The sequence below is a fragment of the Lonchura striata genome, chromosome 22 (genome assembly GCF_050655825.1).
Source record: "Lonchura striata isolate lonStrDom1 chromosome 22, ASM5065582v1, whole genome shotgun sequence".
In the NCBI taxonomy this organism is placed as follows: domain Eukaryota; kingdom Metazoa; phylum Chordata; class Aves; order Passeriformes; family Estrildidae; genus Lonchura; species Lonchura striata.
Genome location: NC_140724.1, coordinates 6651718 through 6671265, shown reverse-complemented (window position 1 = coordinate 6671265; position 19548 = coordinate 6651718). Strand labels below are relative to the sequence as shown.

The following is a 19548-nucleotide window of genomic DNA, read 5'->3' as shown; positions in this document are numbered from 1 at the left end:
ACTGTCTGATTTAGTATTTCTTGTGTCAAGGGACACAGAAGAGGTGGTGCTGTCTCCCTCCTACACCTCTGACGTGCTGACATCCAGGATTTCCTTCCCACAGAGTAGCAGTGCCATGCAGGCAGCTTTTTCCACCCACTTTTCACAGAACCCCAGAGTTCTTGGGCTTGTAAAAGACCTCTGGGGTCACCAAGTTCAGCCTGCGGCCAATCCCCACAGAGTGCCACCTCCAGGGATGGGGACTCCAAACCTCCCTGGGCACGCATCATCCACGTCTCATCTACTTTTCATCATATTTTGTCATTTTTGCAATTTTCATCAGTTTTGGTAGTTTTCATCATTCTTGGTCATTTTCACCGTTTTCATAATTTTGGTATTTTTCATTGTTTCTGGTTGTTTTCAGTTTTCATAGTTTTTCATAATTTTTGGTCAGTGTCACAGTTTTCATCATTCTTGGTCATTGTCACAGTTTTCATCATTTTTGGTAGTTTTCATTGGATTTGGTTGTTTTCACAGTTCTCATTGTTTTCAGTCACTTTCATAGTTTTTCATAACTTTTGGTCATTTTCATAGTTTTCATAACTTTTGGTCATTTTCATAGTTTTCATCATTGGTGGTCACTGTCACAGTTTTCATCATTCTTGGTCATTGTCACAGTTTTGATAGTTTTTGGTCACTTACAGAATCCTCTCTCCCTGTGTGCTCTGGGCTCCCGAGGCACAAAGTCTCCCCCCTGCCAGAGGCACATGCTCCTCATTAATGGCCACATTGCATGACTCGGGTTTTGCAGAGCAAAATAAAAACAGTGAGCTCATCACAGGGGGAAAAACACGAGTGAGAGGAGTTGCTGTAAATATTTATATCTTCAGGGCCGTTAATGTGATTGCAATTTTCCCTTTCTGCATTTCAACGACCAAGCTGTTGCTGGTCGGGATGGTATTTTTATTTTTATTTTATTTTATTTTTAGGGTGGTTTTGAAGCCCACTCGTGTGTCCCCCAAGCCAGGGCAGCTCTGCCCTGACAGCCAGCTCTGAGCAGAGCTCGGGACACTCGGTGTCACCTCCCCTGGTGCTCAGGCAGCCCCATCCTGGCGGTGGCACTGCCATGGCCAGGCTGAGGGGTGCCAGGGGTTGGACGTGCCTGGTGTCGCTGCCCTCCCCTTGGAAACCTCTCTGTTGCTCTTGGATGCTCTGCTGGCAGCCAACTGCCTGCCAAGCCCTGGATGCAAAGTTTCTGCATGAAATAATGGCCTCACACCCACATAAACTGAAATGGTTTCTATGGAGAATATCCTGGACCAGGCTGCAGCCTCACCCTGCCTGCTTTATTAGAAACCTCCGTGAGCCATGTATGTGTGTCCATATATATATATTTATATTTGAGTTTATGACAGTGAGCTATATTAACCTGGGCACGAGGTGGCAGAGCCTTCTGGAGTGAAAAAGGAAGAATGGTCTGGGGGACAGGCTGGGGGTTAGCACTGCTTGGCAAAGTTCCCCAGGGCATTTTGCTTCTGATCTCCAGCCTTTGTTCAGACTGGAAATGATTTAGGGCAGGATTTGAGAGGACAGGAGAAGGAGGGGCTGATTTTCTGTGTCTGTCCAGGTGAAGCACCACTGCTTAGAGCCAGCACTGACTGTGGCAGCTGCTGGGACTGGGACACTCGGGGGTATCAGACTTTGGGTTTTCTGGATTTTCTCTCACAGGGCAGAGGCCAGTGAGCAGTGTGAGTGTGGGAATGTTTCTGTGGCAGGGCTTTGGGACTCTCCTGCTCCCCCTGAGTGACAGTGGCACCCAGAGCCACCCCTGTGGCCACCCTCGATGGCACCCAGAGCCACCACACCGTGCTGCAAGAGAGGTGTCCCAGCAGCACAGCCTGTTGTTCTCTCCTTTGGATTTCAGTCGTGCTGAGGAACAGAGAATTCATGGTTCTCTTTCTCTTTCATCCTTCTAGATCATCAAGGAGCCTCCCCCACCTCCCGCAGAAGACAGCGAGGTGAGTGACCCTGGCCCCTGCTCTCCTCGGTGTTCAGGACAACGTTTTGTTCAGAAAAGCTGATTAAATGACCTCAGAAAAGCTGCCCAGTTCTGTGGGCTCAGTGCCTCGGTGAGCAGGTAGGAAAGGACAGCTCAGACAATCCCTCCTGGCTGGGTCAGAGCAGCCAGGCTGTGATCACACCAGGCAGCCCTTAACCTGTGTTTAACTCTGAGTTAGTGCAGCCTAAACTCGTGCTTAGCTGCCTTTCTGGTAATGGTTTTGGTGGTGGGGATTTCAGCCTCTCCTGGCAGGAGCTGCCCGTGCTGGAGCACAGCTGCTGTGGGAAAAGGGAGCTCCTGAGCCCCGCCGTGCCTGGGGCACGTTCCGAGAGGTGGAAAAGCCCAGCAGGATCCCCTGGACACCAGCAAAGCCGCACAAGCCAGGGAGGCTTTCATGGAGAGTGACCAGCAAAGGCTAAATCAACATTAAAGCTCCCATCCTAACTCTGCTTGCAGGTTTTAGATGAGTCTTGCCACAAAGGGCCGAAGCTGAGCCCCATTCCACTTTTCCATCTCCCCTTTCTGCGTGCTGCTGTTTCAGGCTGCAGCGAGTCCCTGCCCTGCTCCCAGGGTTTTCCAGGTGGGATTGCCCTGCAGCCTGGGCTCTCTGCAGGGCACTCTGGTGCCAAGGGCAGCTTTCCCACTGGCTTCACTGGCTTTGGATCTGTTCCTCTTACCGAGTCAAGCAAAATTAGCTTAGCCCTGTGCTCGGGCTGACCTGCTGGGGTAGCTTGCCTTGCCTGCTGCTCCTGCAGACAAATCCATGGCCTGCTTCAGCCTGCAGCTGGGAAGGCTTTGAGAGGGGCTCCCTGCTCTCCGTGGAGCCTGGCCCAGGGAGAGGGGCTGAGCCAGGCTCAGGACAGCTCTGCAAGGAGCAGGGATGCAGCCTGGCTGCTCCCCGTGCCCTCCAGGGCAGTGGCACCCAAGGGCAGCCCTGCAACCTCTGCCTTGGGCACTGCAGCCAGGCCTGAAGCAAACTCCAAATCAGACTTTTCCCCGAGCCAGGGGGTCACCTTTGGGCCCAGTGCCTCTCTCTGCAGGCGCTGGCCATTTCCCCAAGCAGACTTTTGTTTGGGCTGTGTGAAAACCCAGCAGCTCTGTCAGCTTCTGTCCTCTGAATGAAAAGGAAAATATTAACCTCAAACTGCACATGCTTTGTTCTGCATCACCCATGCCTCCAAGCCAAGGGATTCAATTGCTGAAATTAATTAAAAGACATCATTCTGGAATGCTGGCTCCCTGGCCAAGAGCTGGAGGGGGAAATTGCATCCCCGAGGAGGGAAGAGTGCATCACCTATAAGGAAGTCTTCTGTCAACCCAGAAAATGCTGCAAAAGCAGAGCAGTCTCTGCAAAATCACAGCTGCAGCTTGAATTTCAACTTGTCCAGGCCGTGGAAGCCTCAGAAGATGGAAGCCTCAAGAATTTTCTACTTTGCTCTAAACAAGTTGAAGACAGAGGTGGTTTTCTACAATCCATTTTTTAGGTGTTGCAGAAGCCCCTCTCCCCTGCAGGACTCCAGCAGCTGCTCCTCTCCAGCAGGAGGGATTGCAGCAGCAGGGTTACAGCTGGATTTTTTCCTTCTCACGAAACTCTTGGCCATAAAATAAAAAAAAAAGAAAGAAAAGGAAAAGAAGGAATTCTTGCATCAGCAGGTTTGGGAGCTGAAGGCCACAGGAGGAAGGAGAATGCATTACACCCTGACAAGGAGGGGGAAGCAGCCTCTGCTGTCAAAGGTTTCACTGAACTCTGCTTCAGAGGCCCTGTGAGACTCTTCACTGTTGGTGAAGGAAATCAGCACTGGCCAGAAACTCCCAATTAATTCATTCAGAAATTGCAAATGTTGTCATCTCCTGCTGTGCTGCTCAGGGATGCTGAGGGTGAAGCACGGGGCAGGACAGATGGTTCCACTTAGGCCAGCAAGGATTGAGTTAATGCCAAGAGGAAGAGGAGAGGGCCTGGAGGAGGCAGGAGCACCTTGCTGGCCTGTGATCAGTCACTGCAGGTAGATCAAAAGCACATTCTTCTACCTCCAGAGAATGGCAGGGCTTTTTCTAGCCCTGCAGATTTTATTCCTGTGCCCCATCACCTTTAGGCTGGGCTTATTGGAGCAGCTCTGCCCAGCTCAGAGCAGAGGCTCCCCACAGGGCTGAAGCTGGTCCTGCTGTAGCTACCCATCCTCAAAATGCTCCAAAAACCCCAACTGCAGAGCTCTGCAGCTTCCTACAGCTCCCTCTTCACTCCCTGGGCCAGGCCAGAATTCTGCTGCAGCCAGGAGAGCCCAGAGCTGGATCTGGGCAGGCACCAGCAGCAAGCCAGGGACACAGAGCCCCTGGAGCCTGGCAGAGCCGGGCAGAGATCGCCCAGGTGCCCACAGCTTGGTCCCTTTTTTCCTGCTGCTCTGTCACCCAGCATGGCCAAATTCCCATTTCATGGCCAAATTCTCGTTTCATGGCCAAATTCCCGTTTCATGGCCCAATTCCCGTTTCATGGCCCAATCCCCTTTTCACGGCCCAATTCCCATTTCATGGCCCAATCCCCTTTTCATGGCCCAATTCCCATTTCATGGCAAATTCCCATTTCATGGCAAATTCCCGTTTCATGGCCCAATTCCCATTTCATGGCCCGATTCCCGTTTCATGGCTCAATCCCCTTTTCACGGCCCAATTCCCGTTTCATGGCCCAATTCCCATTTCATGGCAAATTCCCATTTCATGGCAAATTCCCATTTCATGGCCCAATTCCCATTTCATGGCCCAATTCCCATTTCATGGCAAATTCCCGTTTCACGGCCCAATTCCCGTTTCACGGCCGGTGCCGTGTCACACGCCCAGTGCAGTGCAGAGGTTCTGGGGCTGGTGGGATCCGTGCTGACGTTGATGGCCACGAGCTGCAGGAGCTTCACTCTGCAGCTCGGTGCCTGAGCTCTGCAGGGGCAGCAGCCCCAGTCCTTTCTCCAGGACCAGGGCACACCAGGTGCTTTGCTCCTGGAGGGCTTCACCTCGGGCAGGAGCTCCAGGGATCTGGGCCAGGACAAAAGGGGAGTTTCTGTGCTGATCCAAGCCACCAAAGGCTGCTTTGAGAAACGTTTGTGTCTCAAGGATGAGCTTGTATGAAGTTGTTTAGGCTGGAGAATAGAAATTCTGGGGAGCTTTCCAAGCAAAACCTTCCCCAGCAGGAGGAAACGTTCCCTGGGAACAGCAAGGTGTCCCCAGAGTGGCACAAAGCAGCTGAGAGGTGGCCGTGGGATTTGGGGATGGCTGCAGTGTTGGGAGAAGGGGCAGAAAGGGGTCTTGAGGACAGCTGGATTGCCTCTGTGCTCTCTCAGCACCAAAATTCGATGAGAACATCTCTCACACAGAGAAATTATTGTCGTGTCGTGGCTCTTGGTGCAGGCGGAGCTCTGCACAAATGCTGAATTCTGACAAAATTCAGGCATTGCACAGACAACTGGGAAAATAATTATAAGGGTGGGGAGAGGGGTAAGTTGTCCAATTTTTTTTTTTTTTTTTTTTTACTATCTGGCCAAATTTCATTTGAATTCTTACCCTGAGTGGTTCAGATGTCCCTTGTGGAGCCTGAATTATCCTTGTGTTACCCACAGATGAGGTTCCCTCAGGTCAGGGTCACAGTACCCAGAGCTGGGCTGGCCTCTGAGATAAACACAGAGCTTTGTTTTCTGCAATGCAGCACTTCTGAGCCTGGGTCCCTGACTGTGAAATGCAGCTCTGTCCTGCTTCTTCTTGCTCGTTAAAAGAAACTCTAGCTCCATCTAAAGCAGGCTGTGGGGGTGGAAAAGTGCCAAGTCCTGCCCAGTGGATTTCCAGCATCCTTAGACACACTTGGATTTTCCGGGGCTGCTTTTGATGCTGCAGCTGGGTGGGAGCTCAGGTGCAAACCCGGCGTGGAGGAAAACCCAGCTGAGAAGCAGAACCCGTGCCTGGCTCACGAATTGGGGTGCTGGGTGTGGCCTTTGGGTGCCTTTTCCTTCCCATTTCCCTGCTCCTGGCTCCCCCAGCTCCCCGGCGTGGTGAGCACATGGCCGGGGTGCAGGACACGGCTGCCGGGGCCTTTTCCTTGGATTGCAAAACTCCCCAGAGATGCAAACAGGCTGGTCCTCAGCAAACTTGTGACTCCTTTGTTTGTCAGGGCTCCTGCTGCCTCTCTGTGCGTGTGCTGCTCTGCTGGGCTCGCAGGGCTTTTAAGGCTTGTGGGGAAAATTTCCTAAACCTTGGTATTTCCTGTTGTGAGAAGTCCAGTCTGTGCTGAGCTGAGGAGAGAGAATTGCTGAAGGAAAATATTTCGATGGCTTCACTTCCACTTTTTTCCTTTTTTTTTTTTTTTTCCTTTTTTTTTCTCCTTTTTTCTCCTTTTTTTAATTTTTTTTTAATTATTTTTTTCTTTCTTTTTTTAAACAAAAAACCAGTCCTCATGAAGAGATATTGAGTTCTGGGGTTGCAGCACAGAGCCTCAGCAGCTCTGCCTGGGGCCAGAGAGAGAGGTCAGCTCTGAAGGGAAGAGCCTGGTACTTGTGACCAGTTGTTCACCTTTCCCTTGGATCAGGACACGTTTTGCAGCCCAGTTTCTGTGTTTTGATAAACTGAAATGCTTTTGGTTGCCGTGAAAACCAGAGTTTTTCTTGGATTTTTTCTTCCCGCCCCCCCACTCCCCCCCTCTCTCAGTTTTTCAGTTTTCCTGATGGGGAGTTTCAATTTCAAAGTATTTTTGGCTTTTCCAGTTTTGGAAAGCTCCTAAGTTTTGGAATTTAGCCAAATCCCTGTGAAAAATTATCAAAAGAAGAAGAAAAAAGAGAGAGGGGCCATTTTTCTTTTCTCTCCATGTTTTTCACAGGAAATACTTCACGTTTTTGATGAACTCTGCTCTTCTGCTGTGCCAGTTCACAGCCTGAACTGTAGAAATTAAAGGGAACAGCACTACAGGAGTGCAACAGAGAATTTAAAATGCCTTGAATTTCATTAGAGCTTTAGAGACTCATTTTAAATAAACCCAAAGGAACTTTCTTGATCTGTTAAGTCACCCATACCTGGGTGTCACCGTGAGGTGCTGAGCATGTTTATCCCTTCCATACCTTCCATCCCCTCCATCCCTCCTCATCCTTTCCATCCTTCCTCATCCCTTCCATCCCTTCCCACCCCTGCTCCTGGCCCCTGGCAGTGCCACCCTGCTGCTGTTTTGCAGGAGGAGGATGATGATGGGCTGCCAAAGAAGAAGTGGCCAACAGTGGATGCCTCTTACTACGGAGGGCGAGGAGTGGGCGGCATCAAACGGATGGAGGTGAGGAAATACCAGGATGGAGGTGGGGAAATGGCAGGATGGAGGTGAGGAAATGGCAGGATGGAGGTGAGGAAATGGCAGGATGGAGGTGAGGATGGAGGTGAGGGAATGGCAGGATGGAGGTGAGGAAATGGCAGGATGGAGGTGAGGATGGAGGTGAGGGAATGGCAGGATGGAGGTGGGGAAATGCCAGGCCAGGGCTCAGCTCTGAGCTGGGACAGCCCCTGCAGCCCAGCCAGGAGGACACTCAGGGGCCAGGCACAAACTTCCTGAAGTTTTTGTGAGTACAGATCATTTTTGTACAGGAATATTTGAGAGGCAAACACAGATTTCTGAAGGTTGGCAGCGTCCTGGTCTATGCCTGGCACACAGGGCAGCACTGCCACACAAATTACAAGGAAAAAGTTTTCGTTTTCCTGAAAAGCTTCCCCTCTCCCACATTTTTCATAAACCACCATGAAGGACAGGCTCAAAATTTGGGCTGCAGTCTAGAAACAAAGCTCACAGCCTGTGCATTGCTGTTCAGCTGGGGACACCCAGAGGCAGGGCAGTTCCTGCAGCAGGGGTGGCACATCCTGATCCAATCCTGATCCTGATCTGATCCTGATCCTGATCTAATCCTGATCTAATCCTCATCTGATCCTGATTCTGGTTCAGTCTGGTCCTGATCTGATCCTGATCCTGATCTGATCCTGATCCTGATCTGATCCAATCCTGATCCTGATCTGATCCTGATCCTGATCTAATCCTCATCTAATCCTCATCTGATCCTGATCCTGATCCTGATCCTGATCTGATCCAGTCCTGATCTGATCCTGACTCTATCCTGATCCCAATCTGATTCTGATCCAATCCTGATCCTGATCTGATCCTGATCCTGATCTGATCCTGATCCTGATCCAATCCTGATCCTGATCTGATCCCTCCTTCCAGGTGCGCTGGGGGGAGAAGGGCTCCACAGAGGAAGGTGCCAAGCTGGAGAAGGCCAAGAATGCCCGGGTGAAGATGCCAGAGCAGGAGTACGAGTTCCCTGAGCCCAGGAACCTGGGCAGCAGCATGCGCCGGCCCTCGTCCCCTCGGAAGTGGTACTCGCCCATCAAGGTGAGCACATCGGGGTGGGAGTCACCCCTCGAGGGGAGCCCATCAGGGTGGCATTCGCCCATCAGGGTGGGACTTGCCCATCAGGGTGGGACTCACCCATCGAGGGGAGCCCATCAGGGTGGCATTCGCCCATCAGGGTGGGACTCGCCCATCAGGGTGGGACTCACCCATCAAGGAGAGCCCATCAGGGTGGCACTCGCCCATCAAGGGGAGCCCATCAGGGTGGGACTCGCCCATCAGGGTGGGACTCACCCATCAAGGAGAGCCCATCAGGGTGGCACTCGCCCATCAGGGTGGCTCTTGCCCATCAAGGTGAGCACATCGGGGTGGCACTCGCCCATCAGGGTGGGAGTCGCCCATCAAGGTGGTACTCACCCATCGAGGTGAGCCCATCAGGGTGGGACTTGCCCATCAGGGTGGCACTCGCCCATCGAGGGGAGCCCAGCCTGCCCGGGCTGTGGGCAGCAGCTCTTGCTGCTGCTGTGCTGTGTGCTCCCACGCAGGGATGAGATGTGCCCACAGAGCTCTGATCCCCAGGGCTGCTGGAGTGCCCGTGCTGGGGGCAGGGGGGGCTCTGGGACTTCCCCAGCTGCTTGCCCAGGTTTGGGAGTTGTGTGGCTGGGGAATGGGGAGGAATTGCCTCTCTGAAGGAGAAGGGCAAGGAATTAAAACTTCAGGAACAGTGAACCAAGGGTGCTTGAATCTGGTAAAGAGCCAGGAAATTCACATTTTAGGATCAGTCATCTTGCTGGTCACAGGCCCCCTCTGCTCCACACTGCACTGCCCCTGCTTAGAATGTTCTGCCTTTTATGATGGAGTTCTTGCCTCTATTTTTCTGTCTTCCCAGACTCATGTCTCTAGGTAGGTAGACTGAGAGTGGATAGATTTATTTTTTTTTAATGCTCCAGAGATTTATTTGCTACCAAATGTGTCTACTGACACTTAACAGATTGGGGTTATTGTTGTTGTTATTCTGATTTGCTGCTGTTGCTTCCTAGCATGGTGCCAACTGGATTATGCTGCTTTTAAAATGTCATTTCAGCTGTCTGCAAAGCCAGTGCAGATAATCCAAGGGGGATGACAAATCTGAAAACTTCTTAAGAGCCTCACCAAACCCTCGGTTCATCTGACAGGGAGGGGCAGCACAAACGTAGATGGAAGTGAATCAGAGTCACAGAATTGTTCATTTTGGGAAAGCTCATCAGGATCCTCCTCCACCAGCACGTTCCCCATTAAACACAGTGGCCCTGAGTGCCCCTGCCACACGTTTCTCGGGAATTTCTCAGGAATGGGGACCCCAGCAGTGCCCTGGGCATCCTGGCCAGGCCTTTCCAGCCCCTGCAGTGAAGGAATTTTGCCCACCAGCCAACCTAAACCTCCCCAGGCACAGCCTGAGGCCATTTCCTCTCCAAGGAGAGCTCAGGTGAACCCCAGCTGGATCCCACCACTCCAGCCTGCCTGGCCCTGTGTCCCTGGCACTTCTGCAGCCTCTGCCCCTCCTGCCTCCCTTGCCAAAGCTGCTGTGGCCACCTGGCTTACAGAGAGCCCCGAGGTGCCTGTGCCTGGCTCCAGCAGGAGCCCTGGGGTAGCTCAGGGTCAGAGCAGGGCTGAATTCACCATGGTTCAGAGGAAATTCCATGGCTGGAGCTGTGCACTCCTTCATTTGTCATCTGCCCTGAGTTTCTTCTCTCTGGGCCTCAGGTCTAGCAGGACTCGAGGCTTTTTTTGCCTTCAGACCTTGCATTTTTTTCCCTCCAAGTGACCTGGTGCTGCAGCTGTGGAGGAGCTCCAGACAGGGAGACACAGCCCATCCGTGGAGAGCACAGGAGGGTTTCTGCTTCCAAGAGCAAGCCTTGCCATTCCACTTCTCCAACCATCATCCTTTCCATGATGCACACTCCCTCTCTTCCACCCAGATGTCTCAGAGGCTCCCAAAGATGGAGCTCTTGGCTTTTCCCAAGAAATTTGGACTGCAGAGTAAAAAGGAATTTTGGGTTTGGTTTTTTGGTTTGTTTTTTTTTTTTTTTTTTTGTTCCATGGAAAGTTGTCACTTTGCCTCTGTTTTCCTAAAGGAGAAATGGAAGAAAAAAGTGCTTATTTCTGGAGCTGTCGGGGTGGACAGGAGATCAAGAGCTTCAACCAGCTCTGCTGCAGAGGAAAGAGGGATTGGAGAGAAGGGACGTTTCCCTCAGCTCTCAGGAGTTCTGTGTCCAAGTGCAGAAGAATCTGACGGAGAAGTTTCTTGCTCCTTCCTTTGAGAATCACAGACTTTCCTGGCTCTCACCTTGGGAAGTCTTTCCCCCATATCCTCTGGAAACAAGATCCTGCAGTCATTTTGCGTGTCTGCCTCCACCCACGCGTCCCTGCGAGCCCCAGGTCAGCTTTGGAGCCTTGGCTGGGCAGGAACGGAGATCCCAGAGAGGCTGGTGGCCCTGCTGCTTCCTGGAGAGAAAGAGGAGGACTCTGCCCCGTGAAAGGGAGTCTGGAGTTGGACACCAGGAGCTGGGTCACAAAGGAGCTCCAAACACCCCCAGGGTCACGTCTGGCCCTCACAGACCCTGGGGTTCCCACACCAGAGGAGGAGAATCAGCTGCCTTACCCTGAGTGGGGCTACTCAGTCCTCCCAGCACCTCTGCAGCCCCCAGCTCACATTCCCACCTGGAAATCCCATCCCACAGCAGGCACACGAGATGTTTCTGCTCTAACAGGAGCTCTGCAGTCCTTGTTTCCAGGCAGGAGTTATGGGTCCAGCCAGGGGTGGCTCTTTGGGTTGGATGCTCCTGTCTGCAGCACATAGAGAGCAGAGACCAGGGGAGATCTTTGTGCATTCTCAGGCTGCCTTATCTCTGCAGGTGCACTGGAGTTTGCTGGGAGGGGTTCTGCTCCTGGTTCCCACTCTGATATCACAATAATCATGGAATCATGAACAGAAACTGCCTGGTGGAGACAATACAACGGACAGGAATCCTGTTTCTCCAGAAAATGGAAATCCCAGAAATTCCTCCAGCTCTCAGGGTACCGAGTTCTTCACAGACCAAGGATCAAATGAATGTGAAGAGAGCTGGATCAAATAAATAATCCTGACTCTTGACCCAGAACAATAGTTACAGACAGGTCAAGAGTCAAGATTATTTATTTGATCCAACTCTTCACATTCACTTCATGTGATCCTGGAGCAGGTATTAGCCTCTCCCTGAGCCCAGAAGGTTTCTGAGTCACACGTCACCTTTGGGAGGGTCACACACCTGGGTGTGTCACACACCTGGGTGCCCTTCCTTCCCAGCGAGGGTCTGTGAGAGAAAACCTTGTCCTCTGTCAGTCTGTGAGCTCTAAGTTGGGCTAATCAAAAACTGAGCTACCCAGTTAAGAAGTGACACCTAAATTATTTTCCTTTCCAAGCCAGTAACTGACCCCTAAAGACCTGCAATGTGGATTTTTATGCCCAATTACAAGATACCACCCAAACCCAAGAAGAAAGAGGAAGAAGAAAGGAACTCGAGACAACACCCTGCATCCTCCATCTTGAGCCCATCTATAACATACTAAAAATCCTGAAATATAAATTTCTCACCCATGTGACATACTGCACTGCTCTCTACAATCTCTACAATCTATTTCACACTTTTGTGGTTTCTGGTTTACCTTGAGGCTTTGGAAGTTTTCTCCATGAGGGTCAAAGTCAGTGCTGCCCTGGGGGTCAGGACAGCCCAGAGCAGCCAGAGAAACATTCCTGGTGGAATCTTCCCGGTGCCCTGGCTTTGCCCAGTGCCCCAGCCCCTCCTGCAGGCTCTGGCAGTGCTGGGCACAGCCTGGCAGCTCGGGCACGGCTCGTGGCCCAGGGCAGCACCCAGAGCCTGTTTCTGTCCTTGCAGGGGAAGCTGGATGCCCTCTGGGTCCTGCTGAGGAAGGGCTACGACCGCGTGTCCGTGATGCGTCCCCAGCCGGGAGACAAGGTACAGCACTGCACACCCTGCTGCCTCTGCCCGGGGGCAAAGTGTCCCCTCTGTGCCCTCTGTGCCCTCTGTGCCCTCTGTCCCCTCTGTCCCCTCTGTCACTCTGCCACTCTGCCACCTCTGTCCCTTCTGTCCCCTCTACTCGGGGTTGGCAGCAGGAGCCCGGGGTTGTCATTAGGAACCCAGGGTTGGCATTAGGAACCCAGGGTTGGCAGCAGGAGCCCGGGGTTGTCATTAGGAACCCAGGGTTGGCATTAGGAACCCAGGGTTGGCATTAGGAACCCAGGGTTGGTAGCAGGAGCCCGGGGTTGGCAGCAGGAGCCCGGGGTTGTCATTAGGAACCCAGGGCTGGCATTAGGAACCCAGGGTTGTCATTAGGAACCCAGAGTTGGCAGCAGGAGCCCGGGGTCGGCATTAGGAACCCAGGGTTGGCATTAGAACCCAGGGTTGTCATTATGAACCCAGGGTTGGCATTAGGAACCCAGGGTTGGCAGCAGGAGCCTGGGGTTGGCAGCAGGAGCCCGGGGTTGTCATTAGGAACCCAGGGTTGGCATTAGGAACCCAGGGTTGTCATTAGGAACCCAGGGTTGGCATTAGGAACCCAGGGTTGGCAGCAGGAGCCCGGGGTTGTCATTAGGAACCCAGGGTTGTCATTAGGAACCCAGGGTCGGCATTAGGAACCCAGGGTTGGCAGCAGGAGCCCGGGGCTGGCAGCAGGAGCCCGGGGTTGGCAGCAGGAGCCCGGGGCTGGCAGCAGGAGCTGCTGAGCACAGGAGGTCCCAGAGACCCCGAGGGATGCCCGGAGGAGCTGGGGCTCCTTCTTTGCCCTCTCTTTGCTGAGGCAGGGCAGCAGATTTCAGGCTCGGTGCTGTCGAATGGGCTCCTCAATTCACCCAGGGTGGGGATAAAATGGTGAAGCCAGCTGAGAGCAGCTGAAAGGCGTCTCTGTGTGCTCCGGAGCCTGGGCAGAGCTGGCATGGGTGCCAGGCTTGCATCAGTCCCTGGGTGAGCACTGCCTCATCAGCAGTGACGTTTTCCCCTCCAGCTCACGAGCTGGGCTGCCCAGGAGAGCCCTTGCACAGGACGAGGCGCAGCTTCCACCTCAGCCCTGAGCTCCAAAAGATGCACTTTGTCTTTTTGTGCCACGTCTAGCTGAGGTGCTGGGGCTGAACTCGATGGTCTCCAAGGTCTCTTCCAGCCCAGTGATCCTGTGAATGCTGTGATCCTGGGAATTCTGATTCTGTGATCCTGGGAATTCTGATTCTGTGATCCTGGGAATTCTGTGAATTTCTGATTCTGTGAATTCTGTGAATTCTGATTCTGTGATTCTGTGAATTCTGTGATCCTGGGAATTCTGATTCTGTGATCCTGGGAATTCTGATTCTGTGATCCTGGGAATTCTGTGAATTTCTGATTCTGTGATTCTGTGAATTCTGTGAATTCTGTGATCCTGTGATTCTGTGATTCTGTGAATTCTGATTCTGTGATTCTGTGAATTCTGATTCTGTGAATTCTGTGATTCTGTGATCCTGGGAATTCTGATTCTGTGATCCTGTGAATTCTGATTCTGTGATTCTGTGAATTCTGTGAATTCTGTGAATTTCTGATTCTGTGAATTCTGATTCTGTGATTCTGTGAATTCTGTGATCCTGTGAATTCTGATTCTGTGAATTCTGTGATTGTGTGATTCTGTGATCCTGTGAATTCTGATTCTGTGATCCTGTGAATTCTGATTCTATGATTCTGTGAATTCTGATTCTGTGAATTCTGTGAATTCTGTGATTCTGTGAATTCTGTGAGTTCTGTGAATTCTGTGATCCTGTGAATTCCGTGGTTCTGTGATCCTGTGAATTCTGTGAATTCTGTGATCCTGTGAATTCTGTGATTCTGTGATCCTGTGAATTCTGTAATCCTGTGAATTCTGTGATCCTGTGAATTCTGTGAAACTTGGCCTGGTGTGCAGGAGGCTTTGAGCAGCTCCTCTCCCAGCCCGGAGCAAAAGGAGCATCCAGGGCACTCAGAGAGGCTGGGGTGCACACAAAGATGATGAAATTGTGGTTTTTTTGGAGTCAGAGCTGGGGATGGGGGCTCTGAGGTCACCAGCACACAGATGGTTCCAATAAGGCAGGGAAGTGAGATCATGTGGGATTCCTGTGGGCTTCTCACATTTTCAAGAGACTAGGTTTGCATTCTTGTCAGCATTAATGAGGTTATTTTTGTATCAGAAACATCATCAGAGAGAGGTGATGTAAATATAAATGCATTTTTTAGAGAACTTTATCACTTTTATAACAGAACACAGGAACCCTTATTTGTGCAAATTGCTCACAGGACCCAAACAATTCGTGTTTCTCTGAAGTTCCAGTTGTGCTTCCTTGATAAATGTTGCTCTTTCAGGGATTTATGAGGTCATCAAAATGTGTTTCAAGCTCAGACTTGGCCAGGAACTCCTCAATCAGGGAGAAAACTGGGGTTTAATTTGTTATTGCATTTGCATTTTGTGTTTGAGTAGGTGAATATTGATATAGAAGGGTGTAAAGAGAGGAAAAGTATAACAAATTATGCGTGGAGATGTATCCTACCCAGATTAATGATGATTCAGGGAAAAGAGCTTTTCTTTTTGGAAGTTTCCTGGTGGAATCACACCAGTGTAAAATTTCCTCCTCAGTCCTTTCTCGTTTCTTTGAGAAACCTTTAATGTGCTGCAATAATTGGGTGTTTCAGGGAGGGATTAGCCCTGGCTGCTGAACCCCTGAGGAATTTGGATGTCTCTTTATTTCTGGCCAGTTCAGACCTTAGAAAATCAGATCTCCCCTCCTTGGCTGGGGAAGACTTGCAAAGACCACTGTGGGAAAGATTTCCCTCCCAGTCTCTCACTTCCCACACGGAGCTGGATGCAGGGAAATGGAAAAAGCTGGAAAAGCTGGGACAGGGCTGCCACAGCCCCGGGGCTCACCTGTGCCCCAGGTGCCACCAAAGCCAGCCCCACCCTGCCAGGAGCTGGAATTAAAGCAGGATTCATGTTAATTAATTCATTTAATGCCAATTAAAGCAGGAATTCAGCAAGGGGGAGGAGGAAATGTGGGGAGAGCCTCTGGGGCACCGTGGTGGTACCAATTGATCCGAGCTCCAAACGTGGGAGCAGCTGGAATATTCTGCTAACGTGCTTCAAATCCTCCCCTGACCACAGCAACAGCTTCCCTTGCTGCTTCATTTTCCCATGGATAGCATCCAGAGAGGAAATTAGGAGGAAATTCTTCTCTGCGAGGGTGGGGAGGCCCTGGGATGGAATTCCCAGAGGAGCTGGGGCTGCCCCTGGGTGCCTGGGGGTGTCCCAGCCTTTGGAGCAGCCTGGGACAGTGGGAGGTGGCCCTGGGTGGGATTGAAGGTTTTTGTAACTCGTCCCATGGCTCTGAAGAGAGTTCCCTGCAGCATGAAATGTGTTTTATTACTTTATTATATTTTTTTATGGCGAAGAGTGATGTGGGGGTGGCCAGGTGGTGCTGGCTGGTGAGGAGCCTCACACAGCTCCTGCCTCCTCTGGAGTTAGGAGCCTGATTTGCAGACAGGGAATTTCGGCTATCTCAGGTGATGGTGAGTGGAAACCTGGAGCAAGCCAGGGGCTGGGATTCCAGATCCCCCGGATGAGCAGCAGGCAGGTCCCTGTCAGAGCTGGGAGCAGAGGCAGCCGTGCAGCCCCAGGTGAGCCCGAGGTGTCCCTGCAGAGCCAGAGGTGCCCAGCAGAACCAGGAGCTGCTGCTGAGCCCCAGCCCACAGCTCTGGCAGGCAGCAGAGCCCCAGGGCAAAGCCAGCCCTTCCAGCCCTCTGCTGCAGCGTGCTTTCCATCCCCAGCCATGGAAAAGTTAACTTAACATGAGCTCTGTTTCCTGGAACTGGCAGCAACAGAGCCAAAAAAACCTAGGACTGCTCCTGCAGGGTGCAGGGCAGCCCAGCACAGCCCTGGAGGCTCCAGCCAGACCTGATCCAGGGCAGGATTTATCCCAGGCGGAATTTAAAGTTATGCCTTTAATACTGACGTCAGAAGCCGAGGCAAACCCAGCAGCAGGGACTGTGGGGATGGAATTATTCCCCACCAAAAAGCTGTGGGAATTATTCCCCACCAAACACTGTAGGAATTATTCCCCACCAAAAGCTGTGGGAATTATTCCTCACCAAAAGCTGTGGGAATTATTCCTCACCAAACACTGTAGGAATTATTCCTCACCAAAAGCTGTGGGAATTATTCCTCACCAAAAGCTATGAGAGGTTCCAGCCTGGCTGAGGGTTTTTTTGGGATCCATCCCTAGGTGAGAAGTCCCAGCCTGGCTGAAATTTTGGGATCCAGCCCCAGGTGAGAGGTTCCAGCCTGGCTGAGGGGTTTTTTGGGATCTGGTGGCCATGGTGGCACTCACGGTCTCAGCCATGGGAAGGTCCCTGACTGGACACATCCTGCACTCCTCTGCCTGTAGAACCTCAGATTTTGGGGAGACACCAAACCCAGCCCTCCTGTTGGGGTGTGGACCTCAGATTTTGGGGAGAAACCAAACCCAGCCCCTCCTGTTGGGGTGTGGACCTCAGATTTTGGGGAGAAACCAAACCCAGCCCCTCCTGTTGGGGTGTGGAACCTCAGATTTTGGGGAGACACCAAACCCAGCCCCTCCTGTTGGGGTGTGGAACGTCGATTTTGGGAAGACACCAAACCCAGCCCCTCCTGTTGGGGTGTGGAACCTCAGATTTTGGGGAGACACCAAACCCAGCCCCTCCTGTTGGGGTGTGGAACCTCAGATTTTGGGGAGACACCAAACCCAGCCCCTCCTGTTGGGGTGTGGAACATCGATTTTGGGAAGACACCAAACCCAGCCCGACTGTCTGGGTCACCCTGAGCTGGGTCAGCCCGAGGCTCTGTGAGATCTCTGATTTTGCTCTCCCCAGAGGAATTTTCCTGTCCCAGGCAGGCCGGGCTCAGCTGGGGCTGCTCCTCAGCCTTTTCGCCCTGCCCAAGGGGCTGGGGCAGATGTTCCAGCCCAGGGCAGATGTTCCAGCCCGGGGCAGATGTTCCAGCCCAGGGCAGATGTTCCAGCCCGGGGCAGATGTTCCTGCCCTGCACAGCTGGCAGAGCTCCTGGCAGAGCTGCCACCTCTGTGTCCCTTCCCGTCCCATCCCTGCCGAATCCTCCCGTCCTCCCTTCTCCTGGTCCTGGGGACAGCAGGGAGGAGCTGTGCAGGGGATTGGAAATGCTCCCCCCAAAAATCTGCTCCAGCCCTCCGGGGCTCAGCGCTGCATTTGGCTTTTTGTTTCCCACCAGGAAAAACATTTACTTTGGGAAAGGAAAGAGTAAAACAGAAAATAAGCTCATGCTCACCAGTCCAAAAATAAAGAATGGATTCAGAAATCCTCTGGTGCCTTTTGGGATGATTTCATATCCAAAGGAATGAATCCATAATACAGTAATGCTGATTCTGACATTTGAGTATTTACAGTGGGATCTTTTGCAGGTGGAACTTGTGAGAAAAAAAAAGAAAATAATAGCTCAGAGGGCAAAGGTTTTGTTTCAAAGTGTACAACAAACTGTAGCTTAGCACCAGAGAGCCAGAAAAGCACTTTATTGGCTCCTCTGAGCAATGAGATATCAGCACATCCTGGTGAGGAATGGATGCACTTCAGGAAAAAGTCTGAGCAGGAAAACGTCTCAGTTAAACAAACCTTCCCCTGAGGCTGGTCAGTGGCTGGGCTGGGAAGGTCTGAGAGGTCCCAGCCGTGCCTGGGGGGGACAGGGGGGTTGTGACATCCATCCCGGGCCGTGGTGAGGGACAGGGGGTTGTGACATCCATCCTGGGCCTGGAGGGGGACAGGGAGGTCCCAGCCATGCGTGGAGGGGGACAGGGAGGTTGTGACATCCATCCCATGCCATGGAGGAGGACAGGGAGGGACAGGGAGGTTGTGACATCCATCCCAGGCCTGGAGGGGGACAGGGGGGTCTGTGACATCCATCCTGTGCATGGAGGGGGACAGGGTGGGACAGGGAGGTCCCAGCCATGCGTGGAGGGGGACAGGAAGGTTGTGACATCCATCCAGGGCCATGGAGGAGGACAGGGGGTTGTGACATCCATCTCATGCCATGGAGGAGGACAGGGAGGGACAGGGAGGTTGTGACATCCATCCTGGGCCTGGAGGGGGACAAAGCTTGGACAGGGTGGGACAGGACTGGGACAGGGTGGTCTATGAGGTCCCAGCTGTGCCATGGTGGTGGCCAGGGGTGGGATGAGGAGGTCTCTGAGGTCCATCCTGTGCTGTGGTGGGGGACAGGGGTGGGACAGGGCTGGGACAGGGTCTCTGAGGTCCATCCCGTGCCGTGGTGGGGGACAGGGAGGTTGTGACATCCATCCCATGCCATGGAGGGGGTCAGGACTGGGACAGGGTAGGACAGGGTGGGACAGGACTGGGACAGGGTGGTCTGTGAGGTCCCAGCTGTGCCGTGGTCGTGGCCAGGGGTGGGATGAGGAGGTCTCTGAGGTCCATCCTGTGCTGTGGTGGGGGACAGGGGTGGGACAGGGCTGGGACAGGGGTGGGACAGGGCTGGGACAGGGTGGGACAGGGAGGTCTCTGAGGTCCATCCCGTGCCATGGAGGTGAGGATGCCTCTCCCACTAACTCCTCTCCTCCTCCTGCTCTGTTCCAGGGCCGCTGCATCAACTTCACGCGGGTGAAGAACACGGAGACCCCCCCCAAATACCCCCTGAACAACTCCTACCCCTCTGCCCCCCCCCCAGCGCCCATCTACACCCCCCCGGCCCCCGCCCCCATCTACACCCCCCCGCCCCCCAGCTCCCCCCACGCCCCCTCCCCCTCCTCCACGCTGCCCCCGCTGCCCCCCCCGCCCCAGGCGCCCCCCCCCAGCCGGGCGCCCCCCCCGTCCCGGCCCCCCCCCCGCCCCACGGCCTGAGGGGTCCCCCCCTCCCCCAGGGCTGTCCCGGGGCTCTCTCAGCAGCACGGGACCCCCGGCCGGGGGACCCCAGCCCTGCCCTGGCTGCCAGCTGCGGGCACCCCCTGCCCTTCCCCAGCGCCCTCCCCTCTCCTCGCCCCTCGAGCATCAGTGCCGGCGGCTTGGGAGCCAGAGCGGCCAAGGAGAGCTCCTGGCACGGGGCTGTGCCACCCTGGGGTGCC

The 19548-nt window shown here is 53.2% G+C and overlaps 1 protein-coding gene across 1 annotated transcript in view; it reads left to right on the top strand.

Moving 5' to 3' along the window:
- The window catches only part of ANTXR1 (ANTXR cell adhesion molecule 1), a 60231-nt gene extending 40889 nt beyond the window's left edge, over nucleotides 1–19342 (top strand). The window contains exons 14-18 of the mRNA XM_077789227.2: nucleotides 1956–1997; nucleotides 7236–7331; nucleotides 8265–8432; nucleotides 12305–12385; nucleotides 19064–19342. Of these exons, the coding sequence (XP_077645353.2) occupies nucleotides 1956–1997; nucleotides 7236–7331; nucleotides 8265–8432; nucleotides 12305–12385; nucleotides 19064–19327 (651 nt within the window). The 3' untranslated portion in view covers nucleotides 19328–19342. The remainder of the gene's footprint in view (nucleotides 1–1955; nucleotides 1998–7235; nucleotides 7332–8264; nucleotides 8433–12304; nucleotides 12386–19063) is intronic.
- Nucleotides 19343–19548: the final 206 nt, after the last annotated feature.